The sequence below is a fragment of the Rhinatrema bivittatum genome, chromosome 4 (genome assembly GCF_901001135.1).
Source record: "Rhinatrema bivittatum chromosome 4, aRhiBiv1.1, whole genome shotgun sequence".
Taxonomy (NCBI): Eukaryota; Metazoa; Chordata; class Amphibia; order Gymnophiona; family Rhinatrematidae; genus Rhinatrema; species Rhinatrema bivittatum.
The window spans coordinates 224,965,581-224,985,588 of NC_042618.1; the positions used below are offsets into that span (position 1 = coordinate 224,965,581).

A 20,008-nucleotide genomic window follows, 5' to 3' on the forward strand; every position below is an offset into this window, starting at 1 on the left:
CCTAAAGGGTTTGAGAAAAACTGTGTAAAGGCCTGCTCTGAGGATTCAATAAATTTGAAGAAAAATTAGGAGATCAAAAGATGAGTTAGCTAAGATATAAGCGATTCACTAATATAAGCCTATTATATAAGAGACTTAAGAGATCCTTCAAGTCAGGGACCTACATAAAGTTCTAGACCAATCTACCTTTGGCCTCCGTATCCACAGGGGAAGAAGCAGCATGTGCCCATGCAAGTGCAGGAAGCCGGAGAGTAAGCCAATGTGAAGGTGCTCATAAAGTTAAAGCACTGTATGCTTCCAACACACAGGACGCCAAGATATTCTCAGCCAGGCAGATTGAAAGCCAGGTTCAATCAACTAAAGAGTCCCCCACGTCCCATCCTTGAAAATTTAGTATTTATATCATTTGTATCTGTTTGATGGTAATGGTCTTGATAGATCTTTAAATAAGGCAAAAAGAGAAGAAAAATGCTGTGTCAGTGCTTCAGTGGTTAGTGTTCTGCACTGACAAGCAGAAGCCACAATTATTACAGGGCTCTATTAAGAATCTAATTGATGAGACACAAAAGAGAAGCCAAGGACATGTCTTCCATTACACCAACGGCACGTACAGGATAGGATTTAAAAAAAAAAAAAAAAAATCACATTGCTTCCTGATACATGCTGTTATAGAATATTAATTCTTTAACAGGCAGAGCAAAAAGTATTTTTCTCTGCTTTTCACATTTTTTGAAAATTAATTTTAAAAAATGATTTCCTAGCAATTTTTACTATTGTATTGTTCCCTTTTTCTGGGTTTGCAGGGAATACCATAACTGCAGCAATAATTTCCTCACAGCTCAGTCACAAATTATGTGAAAAACAGAATCCATGGCACATGGGTATAGAACCTAAGTGTTATAAAATAGTACATGCCAACTGGTCAGTAAAAAGTAGACATTACTTCATGTACTATTCCCCCTCATCTGAGAAGTTTTCCACCCATTTTCTTAGAAGTAAAAATAATTTCTCAAAGTCCTGGAAAATTGGATTAATAATAAAATGTGATTTTGTTCATAATGTTTAGAAATAAAGATTAACCAACAAACAAAATATGATAAGGTAATACCCTTTTATTGGACCAACTGAATTTCTCAACTAGCTGGCGCTCACTTCCTCGGGTCCGAACAGATTTCTGTTCATAATCCTCATATCTTCTCTTAAAAAAAAAAAACCCAAAAAAAAAAAAACTTCTGCTTTATTATTTTGTTCATAGTTAAGTGTTTAATTTTGTGACAGAGTCTGCTGAATAGTCAGAAGGACATCTGGAAAGTGCGTTCTCATCCTATGAATGAAAAAGTCTCTTGGGCTCAATCTCACGCCTGCTTCATTAGGTAAAAACACATTACTGTTTCAATTAATTAGGCATGGCTGAAACGCACTAAACTACTCAGATATCAGACACAATGGATCAGTTCTTCCTCTTATCCCACCAGAAATCCAGGTCATTTGCTTAAATGGTGCGCAGGAGTTTACTTAAAATATGAAGCCATAAAAAGGTGCAATGTTCTAGTAGCAAGGTTAGCCCTGAAGAAAACTCAATTTGTTACAGGTTGCAATACCACCAACTTAAGAATTAGCCAAAGTTGATGATGTATATGAACTTTCAAGACCCGACAGACATGTCCATCTCACTTGTCATCATTGCTGGATAGTTCTTAACATTGCAACTGGTAGCAAATACAGATGCCCCGGGCCTCACCCAGTTTGCCCAGTTGCCCCTGGCTTCTGCATCATCGCAGACAATCACCAGTCATATCCCCTCCCATGCTTTTACACCCGCCCTCTGTTCCAAGTATACTTTAATTCTGCTGCTGTTTTGATTACTACTACTTCCACCGGTCAACTGTTCCAGGCACCCCCCATTCTCACAATAAATATAGTCATATCATGAGATTCTTTTTTTTAATGGAAAATATCCCTTTCTGTAATTAAATGAGGCGCACTGCTAGATATTTAAATGTTTTTCATATCCTGTTCCCCTAGCATCCTATCTTCCTGAGAGAACATTTTCTATTCTTTAACTCTCTGAAGTCGCTATTCAAAGGTATTTATCCGGATAAATTATGAGGTTTCAATATTGGTGCCACTTATCAGTTACATTTTATATTATTTATTTATATGGTTTTAAATTGCATTCCAATGCAACACTGAAACAGAATATTTACAATCAATTCCAGAACTGGAAAAAAAATATATATATATACAAATTCAACACAAAAAGGAAAATGGAATAACTATCACATCACTAATTCCAACTATCAAGCCCACAAATAAAGAAGAGAATCCCACAGAGAAATTAAAGGAGATAAATAAAGGAAATCAATTTACAACAAAATCAAAGTGCCTAAGGAACAAATATCTTCTAATTACTTGCATATCTTACAATAATAAATCAGTAAGAAAGCTCATTCCTCCTGGCATTTGCTGCCAATGAAGTTCTAAAAGAGAAATATTCTCAATAGCTGAGGGTCAAAAAAAGTGTTTTTATTTTCAGCAATTTTTGCCAAACAACATTTACCTGGATCAGTGGCATGCAGTGATACTTATAACAGAGGATTCAGTCTCGCTCCCTCAGTAGTCCCCTCCCACATGCGCTGACCGCCCGCCCTCCCTCCCCCCAGTCTACAGCAGTCTCACTCCCTCACTGCTGCTCCCCTAGATTCAAGACACATGGAATCTATATGGCATTAGGCCTGTTGTAACATAGGTGTGGGTTTGGCCATCAGAAAGCCATGAATAAACAATTGAAATTTAGTAAACGTCCTATACCAAAAACAGCACTAACTGCCAGCAATCAAACTACAACCTTACCTACAAAAAGCGAACAAAACAAATTATACATGAGCTCTAAAACACCTCCTATTTAGAAAACAAAACAAGCCAGGCTGCTTAAAACACCTGTAAAATAAAAATAATACATGTACTTAAAAATATTATACATAAGTCCCTTCTTCATATGTCAGATCAGAGACATTCGCATTTAAAGAAGGGTCCTATACTGTCTCAGTAACTCACAATACTTACATAACTCCAATAAAAGCTATCACAGCCTGCCAAGAATACAGTTTACTCCAAGAGACAAATTTGCCATTTCAACACAACACTAACTCCCAGGACTCAACAGCAACAACTCTATCCAGGAAAGAGCAGCACTGAAATATTACATCAGAAGACCAAAACACCTCCTATTGAAAAAAGAAAAAGATGGACTGTTATAGACTCCTAGAAAAGGAAAATTGGTTCTTACCTGCTAATTTTCGTTCCTGTAGTACCATGGATCTGTCCAGACACCTGGGTTCATCTCCCCCTATCAGCAGATGGAGACAGAGAAAAAAACCTCGCTGACACCGTATCTAAGCAACCGTGCCACCTGCAGTTCGTCAGTATATATCTATATCAAAGTAGATAATAGCAAAAAATATGGAAACATTAAACAACAATTAACAAGAACATGGAAAGCAACAGCTGAGCGGTCGACTCTCCCCTTAATATAACCCCCTTCTAATTGGGCGGGCTCTGGACTGATCCGTGGTACTACAGGAACAAAAACTAGCAGGTAAGAACCAATTTTCCTTTCCCTGTACGTACCCGGATCAGTCCAGACACCTGGGATGTACCAAAGCCCTTACCCAGGGTGAGACCTGGAGAGTCCCGCTCGCAAAACACTCTTGCCAAAGGAAGGGTTTGCCGGAGCCCCGGCATCTAAGCGATAGTGCCTTGCAAAAGAGGCCGCTTGCGAACGTGTGAAGTGAGCAAGCAAGCTTTCCGGAACTGGACGACCCTGTGTAATATACGCAGAAGAAATAGCCTCCTTCAACCATCGTGCATTAGAGGTTTTAGAAGCCTTGGTACCTCTATTAGGAACACTCCACAGCAGGAAGAGGTGATCGGACCTCCTAAAATCATTGGTAATCTCAAGGTAACGCAATAAAGCTCTCCAAACATCTAGACATTTGAGCTCCCTTGCATTAGGATCCGACGCCGGTAAGTTAGGAAAAGCCGGAAGTTCCACTAACTGATTGACATGGAACGCTGAAACCACCTTTGGTAAAAAGGAAGGTAACGTCCGTAAAGAAACTCCGGATTCCGAAATCTGAAGGAAAGGATCTCGACAAGATAATGCCTAAAACTCAGAAATTCTTCTAGCTGAACAAATGGCGACGAGAAACATTACCTTAAGTATCAAATCTTTTAACGTAGCCCTTCGGAGCAGCTCGAAGGGAGGTTCACACAGAGCTTTAACAGCTAGATTAAGGGTTCCAGGATGGACAAGATTTCCAAACTGGAGAACGAAGATTCATCGTACCTCTAAGAAAACGAACCACATCCGGATGAGATAAAATAGAGGAACCTTCAATTTTGCCACAGAGAGAGCCCAGTGCTGCTACTTGCACTTTAAGAGAACTAAGAGATAAGCCCCTGGTGAAGCCATCCTGTAAGAAAGGGCCTTAATTCCTGAAATATTATCTAAGAGGGCGAATTCCCCTGAAAGAACACCAGGACTCAAAATCTTCCATACCCGAACATAAGAGAGGTTAGTAGACTTCCTTCTAGACTGTAACAATGTGGTGACTACTGAGTCCGGGTAACCTTCCTTTTCAAATGCCTCCTCTCAAAAGCCATGCCGCTAGACAAAAGTGAGCAGCCTGGTCAAAAAATATAGGACCCTGTCGAAAAAGAAGCGTCAGGTGGCCGAAGCGAAGTGGGCCGTCCACTGCCAGGTTGACCAGGTCTGCAAACCGAGGCCACTCCAGAGCCACCAGAATCATCTTTCGCAATGCTTTTCTTTGCAATGTAGAACCTTGCCCACCAGCGGCCACGGAGGAAAAACATATAGTAGAACTCCCTGAGGCCATGGTAGAACTAAAGCATCGACCCCTTCAGCCCCATACTGTCTTCGATGACTGAAGAATCGAAAGGCCTTGGCATTCCGAGAGGTCGCCATAAGGTCAAGGTGAGGTAGACCCCAACGATCTCGAATTAACTGCATGGCTGTCTCTGAGAGTTCCCACTCGCCTGGATCCAAGTGTGTGCGACTCAAGAAATCCGCCTGAACATTCTCTGTTCCTGCAATGTGGGATGCCGCTAATCTCTCTACATGTTGTTCCGCCCAGAGCACCAACCTCTGTGCCTTTAGAGCCACTGCCTTGCTTTTGGTTCCACCCTGCCGATTTATATACGCTACTGTTGTCGCATTGTCCGACAGAACTTGAACCGGATGATTCCATAGTAACGGCAGAAACTCCTTCAAGGCCAAGCGACCCACCCTGGTCTCTAGATGGTTGATAGACCATGCAGACTGTCTCATGGACCAGGATCCCTGAACCGAATGGGACCAACAAACTGCTCCCCATCCAGAGAGACTGGCATTGGTATTAACCACCATTCAATCGGGAATTTCAAGGTCCACTCCCCAACTGAGATTGGAAGTCTGAAGCCACCATGACGGCAAACCCTCGAGAGGTAAACGGATATGATATTCTTCTGATACTGGCTTCCAGTGGGACAACAATGTCATCTGTAGTGGTCTCATATGGGAAAACGCCAAGGGAACCAAGTCCAGCATGGAGGCCATCGAGCTGAGTACCTGTAAGTAGTCCCAGACCTTGGGTACTTGCAACCGCAAAAAACGGTGGATCTGGGCCTGAAGTTTCAAGATTCGATCTTGAGAGAGAAAGACTCTGCCTATGAGTATCGAACCGAGCTCCTAAATACTCCAAAGTTTGTGTTGCTAATAGCTGACTTTTGTCGTGATTCACTACCCAACCTAGGGATTGTAGGATTTTGAGAACTCAATGAACCGACTTGCAGCATAGAAACTCTGACTTGGCTCTGATCAACCAATCGTCCAAATATGGACGAACTAGAATACCCTCCTTTCGAAGAAAAGCTGCCACCACCACCTTGGTGAAAGTCTGCGGAGCTATGGCGAGACCAAACGGAAGAGCCTGAAACTGAAAATGTTGACCCAGAATCATGAAGCGGAGAAAACGCTGAGAGTCCTGATGGATGGGAATATGAGATCCAAGGAAGCCAGGAATTCTCCTTTGCGTATAGCCGCTATGACCAACCTGAGGGTTTCCATCCTGAAGCATGGCACCTTGAGTTTTGCATTGACCTTCTTTAAAACGAATATCGGCCGAAACGAGCCCTCCTTTTTGGGGACCAGAAAATAAATGGAGTATCTCCCCTGACGGAGCCCGTTCTGGGAACTGGTACTACCGCACTTAACCGACATAACCGGTCTAGAGTCAGTTGTACAGACGCTCACTTGACCAGATAGCTGCATGGGGAAATTAGAAAACGTTCCCGTATGGGATGAGCAAATTCTAAAACGTAACCGTTTCTTATCACATTGAGAACCCACTACTCCTGAGTGATCTTGGCCCCTTCGTCATAAAGTGTCGTAAGTGACCTCCTATAATAGGATCGACGGAGTGGACCAGCTTGGCATCATTGGGTAGACTTACCTCCTGCCAAGGAGCCACCAGAGGACCCCATAAAGGACCTTCTGGTTCCACAAAAGGATTTTCACCATGTTTGCCCCCGTGAAAAATATTGTCTCTGCGGTCCCGGCATACCACGGGTAGGCCGTGATCTTCTGTGGGACCGAAAACAAGACCTTGATTGAAAAAATCTCTTACCCTTAGGTTTATCCTCAGGTAACCTGAGGTCTTTATTGTCTCCAAGAGAGTGGATCAGCTGCTCTAGATCCTCACCAAACAAGAACTTACTTTTGAAAGGCAAGGATGCCAATTGTGCCTTAGAGGAAACATCCGCTGCCCAATTGCGAAGCCAAAGCAACCTTCGGGCAGCCACAGCTGATGCCATTACTCTGGAGGAAGTACGCACCAAATCATAGAGGGCATCCGCACTGTAAGCCACAGCTGCTTCCACACGCTCACCCATATCCGCGTCCACACCTGATTGAGACAAATTACCTTGAAGCTGCTGTACTCATCGGAGACAAGCATGCTGCAAGAAACTTGCACAAAGCGCTGCACACAAATCCAGGGACGCCACCTCAAAAACCCTTTTAAGGTGTAACTCCATTTTACGATCGTGTACATATTTTAAAGCGGCCGAACCAATAGCTGGAATCGTGGTGCATTTAGTCACAGCAGACACTGCCACATCTACTTTGGAGAGAGAAAAAAAATTTGAAAACATGTTCTGGTAGAGGGTAAAATTTCCCCATGGCTCTGCCAACCTTTAAACCAGAATCAGGAGTCCCCCATTCCTCTTCTACTAACTTCCTAACCGACTTGTGCTAAGGGAAAGAAATTGGAGGATCTCTGATGGCACCTAGTACCGAGTCCTCGCCGTCCAAATCCTGGTTCTCCTGAGGTATTTTAACCCCAAAAACCTGGTAACCCAAGGGAAGCAAAACCTCCAGCTCTTCCCTTTTAAAAAGGCGGACCACCTTAGGATCCTCTGCCTCATGAATAAGAGAGACCTGGTCATCCCCTTGACCCATATCCTCGGTAGCTGGAATAACTGGAGCTACCAGGGGAGCTTGGCCAGACCCTGAACCAGTACCACCAGGCGCTATGATAGCATCCTCCGGATCTACTGCCCTAGCTGCATCACCCTGCGGGCGAAAAATCAAGCCCTGTGCTGAGGTAACCCTATTACCAGGCATAGGAGACCTCCTGGGACCCCCTGAAAGGACCCTCAGTGGGCTGGACTGGTGGAATCTGTGGCTGTGTAGGCCCGCAAGCCGTTTTCTGTCTGGCCATATAGGCATCATGAAGTAACAAAACAAAGTCTGTGGAGAAAAGCTTCCCTGCACCAAAACCATCATGTTATGGTTGAAAAACAGACAAACCAGAGCTTTCCACCCCCTTCTAGCCCTCCCTGCCTGTTCCCCAACCCAGAATGGACCGGAGACAGAGATGGAGGACCCTCCCCCACCCCCCCCCTGGTGACGCGGGAACTGCCGCGGCAAAATCCAAAATGGCCACTGTTCCCGCGCCGGCCAGGTGAGGTAAAAAAGAAGTTGCAGCTGGTCCAAAAGACAACGATACTCGACGCTGTTTAGCGGAAGAAGGAACCACAGACGAACCCTCTCCATCATCAGCACAGTTAGCGCATATCCCCGATTATTAAGCTGGGAAGAATCAGAGCCGCATGAACGGCACGTCCTGCCGTGAGCCATAAGGTAGAGATAAAATTAAAATACTTTCTCTGAAGGTACTCATCATGACAGAAGAAAAGATCCCCCAACAAACAGCCAGAGCCCCACAAAAGCTCCTACCTAAGGGGAGGAAGTCTCTCGCCTGTAGACCAGTGCTCCGGTGCAAACACAGTTTTTAGGGTTTTTTTTTAATTAGCTTTAGTTAAAAATTAACAACCTGCCCTGAAAAATGGGCAAAAATAGCCAAAAGATTTTTGTAAAAGAGTATTGTAAAGAGCCTGCAGCTGCCTCCATTGCCTCGTGAAGGGAGGGATCTGGACAACCAGATTTACACCTCACGGGTGCCCAGACTAAGCACACACAAAGGTACCAATCCCCAGCTCGGCCGCCTCAACCGGACAGGGAAGAATCCTATGGTGTCTTAAAAAATAAAAGAAACCCCCGGGAGGAAGGCTCAAAAGAAAAAAATTAGTCAACTGCAGAACTGCAGGATTAGCAGCGTCTGCCATCTGCTGGAGACAGAGAAATACTGACGAACTGTAGGTGGCACGGTTGCTTAGATAGGGTGTCAGCAAGGTTTTTTTTCTCTGTCTCCATCTGCTGATAGGGGGAGATGAACCCAGATGTCTGGACTGATCCAGGTACTTCCAGGAAACCATAAATTAGCAGAATCCCTCATTTCGATCACACAAACACCACAGACAGACACTTAAAGGCAAAATAAGAGACCAACAACAAAATAAAGAAATATAAAATATCATAAAAATAAAACCATACTAATAAAAATAATAAATATTTAAAAATTGATGAATAGAACATCCAATAATTAAAACCTCATAAGAAATGTTTATAAATTTTCCAAAATATCAATATATTATTTCAAAACAGCAAACATTAAATAACATCCAATAATGAAACTAAGAAGGATTTAAAAAATCTCCCTCTCTTCATATCTGGGATGTTTCAATTTCCAGCCACTCAGATTGCTGTGGATTGGGGGATGGAGAGCTGTACAAACTTTATCCTCTCATACACACACAGGCAAGCAGTCACCCACCCAAACACACACAGTCACCCCAACCACCCCTACATATACACAGCCTCTCACACACACAACCCACACATACAAAGATCTCATCTACCCACAAACACACACCCAGGCTCTCACCCATCCACCTAGGTAGTCATACACACACACACAGGCAGTCACACATACTCCCCCCCCACCCCCACAGACTCTCACCCACCCACTGACATCCACCCACACAGGCTGTCACTCCTACACACACACACAGAAGCAGTCAGCCAGCCACATACACACGCATAGGACCGGGGCCTCCTCGTCAGACACCAGTGGGATGGGGTATGTTGGCAGCCATCGTGTCCACCTCCTCTCTTTGGCTGCCAGCGGGGTGAGGCTGATGGCAGCCACAGCGTCCTTCTTCTCTCTTCAGCTGCCAGCGGGATGGGGTCTGCTGATGGCCACCTTGTCCTTCTCTTCGGCGCCAGCCGAATGGGTTCCGTTGGCGGCCACCACATCCTTCTCTCTTCAGCTGCCAGCAGAATGGGGTCCACTGGCAGCCACTGTGTCCTTCTCCTCTCTTTGGCCACCAGCAAGATGAGGTCCGCTGGCAGCCATGGTGTCTGATCTCTCTCTTCAGTGCTTGGGGGACAGGCTCTGTGGTGGCTTGCTGAGTCATGGGGTGGGCAGCAGCAGGAATTGCATTTATTCCAATGTCATCTTCTGCTGCCGTGGGACTGGTCTCGCGGTAAGCGCTGCGAGACTTGCCCCGCAGCAGCAGGAGGAGATGACGTTTGGATAAACGCGAGTCCTGCTGCCAATTGCTGGGAGGGGGGGAGGTGTAGCTAGATGTGATGCAGTTGATTGGATAGAGCAGGGTTTTGGTTTATCCCTGCCCAATCTGATGTATAAATATGAGGCTGAAGCAACGCCTAAGGGCTGGGTATTCACTGAATCCCTTGAAGGCCCTGACCGCAAGCATTGATCTGGATACACTATGGGCCAGATTTTTAAACTTATACATGGACGTAGATTTGTTCGCGTAACTCATGGCGAACAAATCTACGCCCAATTTTATAACGCGCGCATGTTATAAAATCCGGGGTCAGCGCACGCAAGGGGGTGCACACATGTGCACCATGCGCAAGCCGAGCCCGAGAGGAGCCCCGATGGCTTTCCCCGTTCCTTCCGGTGCCCCCACCTTCCCCCCCTTCCCCTATCTAACCCACCCCCCAGCCCTAACTAAATTCCCCCCCCCCACCTTTGTTGAAAAAGTTACGCCTGCCCGAGGCAGGCGTAACTTGCACGCGCCGGCTCGCCATCCCCCAGCACAGGCCCTGCCCCCGGACCACCGCCACACCCTCGGCCCCGCCCCTGAATCACCCATTTTTTAAAGCCCCGGGACATACGCGCGTCCCAGGGCTTGTGCATGCCACCATCGACACGCGCAGGGGCAGGCAGAGGCAGCTTTTCGGGGGTTACATGCGTAACCCTTTGAAAATCTGCCCCTATCTGGATAAGTCATTATTCGGATAAAATTTATCTTGATAAGTGTGAGGTGTTTTGAGACAGTTGTGTTAGCTGAGTAACTTATCTAGCTAATTCTTGATATTTGGAATTAGCCAAATTAATCACTCAATTTACTCCAGATATGGCCAAAAGCAGGGTTAAACATGTTCCCGGATCACTTTAACCCTAAATGGCAGCTATATCTGTAAAAAAAAAATAAAAAAACTATTCAGCAGGTCTTCTGGCCAGATCCCCCATCCTGATACACAAGAGAAACAAATGTTAAGCCTGCCAGCTTGATGCACTCTCCCCAAAGGTCCCCAAAGAGATAGCAAAATTAATGCTGAATACTCTGCCCCCCCCCCCCCCCCCCCCCCCCCCCCCCCGGTTTGGCCAAAAAAAAACAAACATTCATACCACTGGTCCCCTCATCCTTCTCTCCAATCCTTAACCCTCAAAAGCCCCACATGGCCACCTTCAAAATCCTCAATGCCACCAGGATTGCAGTACAAATGGAGGCAGATGGCCCCAAAAGATTGGGCAATGGAGACACAGAAAGATCCTCCTCCCCCATAGCCTGTGGGTAGAGCTGTTTAAATCTAGACTTGGAAAGGTAAGAGGAGGAACTGAAGAGGACAGAAGAAAAAAACAAAACAAAAAAACCCCAGAAAATGAACAGGAGATCCTAGAAAAAGTTAGAGGAAGACAGACATGAGTAAAGTAGAGGAAAAGATTCCAGGACCAACATGATTTAACACACGAAATATCACAACAACAAAGGTAGAAAGAAAAAATGTTATTTTCATTTTAGTCAGCTTTGGCAATGTGTATTTCTTATATCTTTGTACTTTGCTCAGTAGAGGAGAAAATGTTGCTCTCTATGCTGCCCTGAGCTGTGGTTCTCCCAGTAGGAGGTACATTGGTTTTAGGGTTTGTTACTATAGTTGCAGTGCTGCCTTTTCAGAGGAAGGGGTTGTTGATGTGTGAATCCTGAGTGTTAGTACTATTACGGTATCATGTGTTTGCTACAAAGATTTAGAGTGTTTTTGGCAGAGTTTTGTGGGGCATCACAATGTGCCTGGCAGAGGAAAGAGTTTGCTTTGCTGTTGATGAGATCTAGAACCCAATTATTTTAAAATAAAAATGCCTCTGATTCAATAGAAGAGAATAATGCATGCTCATTGAAGCCACTTTCTCCGGTAATAAAGGCTGTCAGGAGCGTTTGGCTTACAATTTAATCATTACTTGCCAAAAAAAAAACAAAAACTTTAATTGACTTTTGCAATGGCTAACATTTTTCAATGTTCGTTTATTTTTACTAATATCCTTTAAAATAAAATGTTTGTCATATTCAAAAATTACTTATTCAAAATAGTTGATTGGCAATTTGGATAACTAAACTTCACAGGACTTATCTATGCCTTTTATGACTAACTTATGTTTCCTGGCAATGTCAACTTTGGCTCGTTCTATTCTGACCTAAGAAAGAGAGCATTATTCCTAAAAGCTAGTCAAGAAATGTATTGTTAGTTCAATAAAAAGGCATCACCTTATATATTTTTATTTGTTAACCTCTATTTCCGTGCATTTGCATTGACTAACATGGCAGCCACACTACTTTCTTGCTGGAGAAGGAATTCAGGAATTCAGTGCTCCGAGCGCAATGTCCAATAGGGATGTGCATTCGTTTTCAAATACGACGAGTGAGATAATCAAATTTGCAGATGATACAAAATTGTTCAGAGTAGTTAAATCACAAGCAGATTGTGATAAATTGCAGGAAGACCTTGTGAGACTGGAAAATTGGGCATCCAAATGGCAGATGAAATTTAATGTGGATAAGTGCAAGGTGATGCATAAAGGGAAAAATAATCCATGCTATAGTTACACAATGTTAGGTTCCATAATAGGTGCTACAACCCAAGAAAGAGATCTAGGCGTCATAGTGGATAACACATTGAAATTGTCGGTTCAGTGTGCTACAGCAGTCAAAAAAGCAAACAGAATGTTGGGAATTATTAGAATGTGAATGGTGAATAAAACAGAAAATGTCATAATGCCTCTGTATCGCTCCATGGTGAGACCGCACCTTGATACTGTGTACAATTCTGGTCGCCACATCTCAAAAAAGATATAATTGAAATGGAGAAGGTACAGAGAAGGGCTACCAAAATGATAAAGGGAATGGAACAGCTCCCCTATGAGGAAAGACTAAAGAGGTTAGGACTTTTCAGCTTGGAGAAGAGATGGCTGAGGGGGGATATGATAGAGGTGTTTAAAATCATGAGAGGTCTAGAACAGGTAGATGTGAATCGGTTATTTACTCTTTCGGATAATAGAAAGACTAGGGGGCACTCCATGAAGTTAGCATGTGGCACATTTAAAACTAATCGGAGAAAGTTCTTTTTTACTCAATGCACAATTAAACTCTGGAATTTGTTGCCAGAGGATGTGGTTAGGGTAGTTAGTATAACTGTGTTTAAAAAAGCATTGGATAAGTTCTTGGAGGAGAAGTCCATTACCTGCTATTAATTAAGTTGACTTAGAAAATAGCCACTGCTATTACTAGCAACGGTAAGATGGAATAGACTAGTTTTTGGGTACTTGCCAGGTTCTTATGGCCTGGATTGGCCACTGTTGGAAACAGGATGCTGGTCTAACCCAGTAATGCATGTTCTTATGTTCTAATGTGCAATCCGCAACACATAAGTCCCTATTCGTTGTATTTGTGGGTTCAAGAAATGCATAGCGATCCCCCATGAATAAAACATATCATATTAGTTTCATTCTTTTGTTTCGCAGTGATTTCTTAGCGGCCGTTTGAAATAGGAGGTGGTCATGTGGGAGTATCCATAAGAAAAACCAGTCCTTTCCTGTGAGTCATAAGTGACCTCACAGCCCTGTCATAGAGTAGGTCAGACAGGTTGGCAAGGAGACGAGAATGCAACCTATCAGAGCTAAACATTTTTCTAATGCAGCCAATCGCAGCTCTCACTCAGTGCTCTGTGACGCTGTTCCTGATGATGCTATACTATTTATACCTTAAGCACGTGGCGTGCCATGCTCTTTCTTTGCTGGGGTGGTCCGGGGAGGTGGCTTTACTCAGAGCTAGACTGAGTGTCTCAAATCGTTTTTGCTGCTGTGCCAGCCAGACTTTTTTTTTTTTTTAACTGCAGTTTTTTTTTTTTTTATTGAACTCAGACTCTCTGTGCTCTGTTAAGCCAACAAGGCAGTGCACTGGGCATCAGTGGGCAGTTTTCCAGACTCACATATATTGGTACAGCAGTGCTCTTTTAAGCCAACAATGCAGTGCATTGGGCGTCAGTGGGCAGATTTCCAGACTCACATATATTGAGATAGCGGTGTTCTTTGAAGCCAAATCCCCAGTAGGCCTCTTTTGTAGTTACAAGTTTGTTGTGTGCACATACAGTAGTGTACATCAAAGCACTGCGCCTGAGGGCAGTTTTGCAGACTCACATATATTGGGACAGCAGTGCTCTTTGAAGCCAAATCCCTAGTAGGCCTCTTTTGTAGTTACAAGTTTGTTGTGTGCACATACAGCAGTCCCAGTTGTAGTGTACATCAAAGCATTGTACCTGAGGGCAGTTTTGCAGACTCACATATATTGGGACAGCGGTGCTCTTTGAAGCCAAATCTCCAGTAGGCTTCTTTTGGAAATAATTTTTTTAAATTGAAATCCCTAGTAGGCAGTGACATTAAATCCATGATGTCAGGGAAAGCTAGACATGGTCGAGTGATTGGGAATGGCAGAGGAGGCACTTCAAAAGGCAGTGCCAGTCCACCATTAAAGTTAAAAAGGGACCTGTTCCAATCTAAAATCTCTGGAGGGGCAGGCAGTTCCATCCGGAAAAAAAATGAAATTTAAAGATGATGCATCGCCACTACCTGTTTCTGACCCTGTAGTTTTGGAGGTGAGGGAAGGGGAGGCTGAGTCATGCAAGACAAAAGGGTGAGACCCAAAAGCAGCAGTGTGACAGCAGACTCGACTTAGCATTGAAAATGTAGCGCAGGCACTGTTTGCTTCTGATTCCGATGAAGAATCATCTTGTGTGGGATTCTCATCATCAGAAATGGAAGAAGTAATAGCTGAAGAAGGTTTAGGAGGATTAATTAGTTCTGTCTTAGCCTCCACTTCAGTGCTGCAGGGGAGAGATGAAACTGATAATGAGGAGGAGGAAGAGCAGTCAGCGCAGGCATAGAGTGTGACTGATGACCCTGGCATTGCTTATCAGGGTGCACCCCCTACTTCAGCTACAGTGCCAGCATCCATCCCGAAGGCTATAGAGAAGGGATCACGAAAGAAATCTGCAAGCTGGAGCCACTTTAAAGTGATGGAGGACCCACATTTTGCTCAGTGTAATTACTGTGCCAGGGCTATTAGCAGAGGCAAGCAAATGGGACATCTAACTAATTTTGGCATGATGCATCATATACAGAAGCAACACCCAACAGTACTGCCTTCTGGGAATGGCGGTAGTACCAGTCAGGGGACCCCTTTTTCCAGGCAGCGTAAAGTGGTTGAAAAGGAGCAGAGCCACCCCACGCCCTCAGCCCCTTCTAGCAGTCAGGTGGCAGGCCAGCAGCCCCCTGCCATGTGTCAGAAGCGACAACCCACCATGGAGGAAACGGGGTGGTGTTCGGTAACACTATCCTGGGGAAGGAGGCAGGCAGCCTCAAAAGTTGTAACCAGGACCATTGGGGAAATGATTGCCCTTGATGACCAGCCCTTGCAGATAGCGGAGAATGTGGGTTTCAAGCATTTGCTGAAGGTCTTAGTTCCAAATTACAAAGTCCCCTCCAGAACCACATTTAGCAGAAAGGTCATCCCCAGCCTGTACAACCAGTGTTGCAGTCGCATCCAAGCACTGCCAGCTAAGGCAGAGGGGAGTGTGCATTTCACCTGCAATATCTGGACCGCACTGAATGCTGCACACTCTTACCTCTCCCTGACAGCACACTGGTGGGACCTGGCTGAGGCAGGGGCAGCAAGCAGCTCTATTAGTAAACAAATATCAGGGTAGAGGTGGGCTTTACTGCACACCCACCTGACGGACAAGGCCCATACCTCAGCCAATATTCTAGCATGCATCAGACAGATACTGGAGGGTTGGCAGCTACAGCAGTGAGACAGAAATCTTCAGGCACGGTTCTTTGTCACAGACAATGGTGCAAACATGGTTAAGGCAATATGCGACGGGGGCTTTCAGAACATCTGATGTTTTGCACACACTCTGCACCTGCTAGTGAAGTCAGCTCTGGGGTTGGAGTCCAATCACCAAGAGAATGAATTCCTGCGTACGTTAATACACAAGTGCAGGAACATAGCAGCACACTTCCACAGAAGTGTGAAGGCGGGGCAGGTTCTCCGACAAAAGCAGACTGATTTGGAGATGCCTCACAAGCATCTCATTCAAGACATTGTCCATCCACTGTCCAGGCCTTATGTCCCTAAAAGGGCCTGACCTCTAACGCTGTGCCTGTCCGTCCACTGTCTAGGCCTTACGTCCCTACAAGGGTTTGACCTCTAATGCTGTGCCCGTCTGTCCAGGCCTTACGTCCTTATAGGGCTTGACCTCTAATGCTGTGCCTGTCCATCCAGGCCTTACGTCCCTACAAGGGCTTGACCTCTAATGCTATGCCTGTCTGTCCAATGTCCAGGCCTTATGTCCCTACAAGGGCCTGACCTCTAATGCTATGCCTGTCTGTCCAGCATGGAGCTTGGATATTTCATATGCTCAATCGTTTTCATGACCTTCATAATATGGGCCATTTTCCCTAGACGTTTCTTAGGTGCCAACATTAATGTTTCTAGTGCTATAGAAAACTGGTGGTAGTTGTACTCTAGTTCATCCTCTGTGTTCCCATAGTTTATAGAGGCTCTGTAGGGCACAAAGTCAACATAGGTTGATATTGTAGATTTGGACTTGAGTAGCAGTTTTCTTATTTCTGAGAGCTCTTCAAGTTCCATTGTCATCAGCTGAAGTGCATAAGTACAGTTAATAGCTTCTGGGTATTCACTAGATGCCAACAGAACAACCACACTCTAGGGGCCAACCCATTCTAGGGAGCCCTTTCCTGCACTAAGGAAAGGGAACTTTCCCTAGGTGTAGCCAGCCCCTTAGTACCCATTGACCCATGTTGAACCAAATCCGCTGTTCACATGGAAACTTCCTCCACGTCGACTCGCCACGCGTGAAGGCTCGTGCTCCACTCTAGGAGCCGACCCATTTCAGGGAGCCCTTTTCTGTGCAAAGGGAACTCTCCCCGGGTGTAGCCAGCCTCTCTCTTAACATCTGCTGACCCATGTTGAACCGCTGTTCACATGGAAACCTCCTCCGCCTCGGCCTTCAAAATTCTCATTTGTATATCTGCTACGTCCACCAGATTTTAAAAGACCAGCGAGAGCTCACTAGTCGCCAATGGAAACACCCCACTCTAGGGGTGAACCCATTCTAGGGAGCCCTTTCCTGTGCAAAGGAAAGGGAACTCTCTCCGGGGCCAGTCTGTCTTGCCCCTATCAAAACCACAGGGACCAGACTACCTCCACTCTGCCAGCCTGTCTTGCCCCTATCAACTTTCTGCCACTCTGCCTTGCTGCCATACACCAGACGACTCACTCTACTCCTTGTGGTGTTCTTGCCACTATCATGATTCCTCAGTGTGTTGGTGCTAGTCTTTCTGCTGCTTTGTCCCTTTATCGGTGCCTTGTGGTTTTTTCTGACACTCTTTTTGCTTGCTATGTTCCCCCTTCATTGTGCTGTAGGATGTTGATGCCACTTGTCTTGCCACTTTGCCTGTCATGCTGCCTTCGAGGGTTCATGCAGCTGTTATCAGTGCTCTCTTTTGAAGCTGTGGTGTGTTGTTGACACTCTCGCTGTTGCTTTGCACCTCTGTTAAAGCACTCTTGCCACTCCTGGTACCCCTTTGCCCCTTTACAGTACATTAGGCTATTCATGCCACTTTGGTGCCACAGTCTAAGTACCTTGGAGCTCTTTTCTCATTCTGATGATTGTTCCCCAGAAGTTTCATCAGAATTGATAAGAAAACCCCAATTCTGCAGCCAAAAATAGGTTGCAAATACTTCCCCTATTGACTTTAATGGGAAAACGGAAAACGAATAAAACTAATCAACGAATTGGTTTTTTCCCCTATGAAACTAATGCAACGAATTTGGGTCCCGGCGAAAAGAATTTTTTCCTTCTGTACATCCCTAAGGTCCAATCACAAGTCCAGGATTAGATTATGTTGCAGTTGAGTCCCACTACTGCAGACCCTCAATGATTTATGGTAGCTTAGAGACAGCCCATACCTATGCCAGCCCTGGTCTTCCAACCGGATATGGCATTCATGTTTACTATAAACTAAAGTAACCCAGCCATGGAAGTTCCTTACTGTGAATTTCATAATGACTAGATACTTTAGAAGCTTGCTAGTTTAATGCATTTATATTCTTTTTGCCAGTTGACATGCTAGTTTATCCTGAGCAGGGCTCCCAGCTTTCCATTTTTATGGTTAGACAGAACTTTCAATTACCTCTGTATTTCTCTCTTATATAAAAAGGGAAATATTCAATGTAGATGAATAAGACTAACAGGAACAGCCCAAGGAGAGAGTATATTTCTTGAGCGAATAGAAGCAGAAGAGACACTTGAAGCCTACCTAGACAGTTACAAGCTTAGTATGTACCATGCCCCAGTGCTGGTGCGATAGAAATGGCTAGAGCTGGGATCCATTATAGAGTGAGTTAAAGGATCTGAGTTAATTTGTAGTAGCAGGATGTGAAAAACAAAATAAAAAACTGCAAAAAAAAAATAAATAATAATAATGTTTCATTTTCATTTTTTCATTTTCAGAAAATGCTTACAATGATTCTGGGATATAAGATCCAAAAAAAGAAGAAAATGAAAGACTTTCAGTCATTAGCCTACATAAATAAATAAATAAATAGAAATGGGAAACAAGAGGTGAGAAAGTAAATACCATAAAACTGAGAGCTCTAATTATGTGATACCAGCCAAGCAGCGGCTAATGGCGATCTCATGAGGACATCGACAAAATCCAGAAGACACATAGCTATCGATAAACAATTTCCTTCCATTTCAGCCAATTCAGAACAGTGATAAGACAAGTGCAGGGCTGCAAATTTGCAGGAATTATTGTGCATCTCAACTGGATGGATGCACATGGCTGGAAGCAGTCTAAAAAAGCAAAAGTAATGCCACACACCGTTCTTCAGCGTCTTGCATGGTTTGCCTTCCTTGGCTAGGGCCGCCGGTCTCACGCCCTCATCAGCCGACTCCTTGCTGCTGGACTGGTCACTTGCCGTGGAGTCTGCATCCGAAGGGGACACTTTGCTTCGGCTGGGGGGGTGAAAGAGCAGACCTTTTAAATTCAATTAAAATTATTCAATTGTGTTGACAACAGTTAATGAGGTCACTATGAGATTCAGCTCCAGAGTAAGAGGGAAGAGCCATGGATCTGCATTCATGGTTGCAAAAACACAACTATATAATGAGTACCCCTCAGATGACAAGAGGAAAGAATTACAGCTAAGAAAAGATAACAGGGCTTCTATTTCTTGGCCAGCAGGCAGCCATTTTGCCCGGTACCCTTGCCTCAACAGGCATCGATCTTGGTACTGAGAGCATTTATAAAACTTGTGGGCTGGCTGTGCTGATCTTGCAATGAATGTCTTCATTTGGAAGGGCCACAAAGAATCACCTCAGCACAAGTTCAGGGGGAGAAATTCTCCACATTTTATCCTTAAAATTACAAGGAATGCAATCATTATTGGCCAGGGCAAGGTTATTAGGCATCCCTTATTTAGATTTAGATTCTGCCTTTTATCCACTTCAAAGCAGATTACATTCAGGCAAACCTTCAGCCTTGTGTCCCCTCCCAATCACTTGCAACCCCTAGATCATCCCCCTCACTTCCTCCTCCTCCCCCCTCCCCCCCCCCGAGATTTTCATAATTAAACTCAGCAATCATAATGACTCAATCACCACCACCCCTCTCCCAGAACAATCCTGTAAAAACTCATAACTGGATATAGGAAGGATAATTTTCAAAAGCTACTGATTCAGGTAAATTCTGATTTATCCAGGTAAAAAAGCTTTTTTTTTTTTTTTTTTTTAATTACCCACCCAGGGAGCTCAACTTTCAAAACTGTCCATGGTCCATCATTTGCATGCATAAGTAGGTCCATAGAGATTTATGCTAGCATTTTATAAACTGTCTGGCAGGAACCGCAAAGTTAATAATATACCGCATATTTC

General features: G+C 44.5%; 1 protein-coding gene across 1 annotated transcript in view; it reads right to left on the reverse strand.

The window, feature by feature from the left end:
* Nucleotides 1–20,008, reverse strand: part of KIAA1549 (KIAA1549 ortholog) — a 185,278-nt gene that overhangs the window by 79,719 nt on the left and 85,551 nt on the right. The window contains exon 11 of the mRNA XM_029599771.1: nt 18,957–19,090. Within this exon, the coding sequence (XP_029455631.1) occupies nt 18,957–19,090 (134 nt within the window). The remainder of the gene's footprint in view (nt 1–18,956; nt 19,091–20,008) is intronic.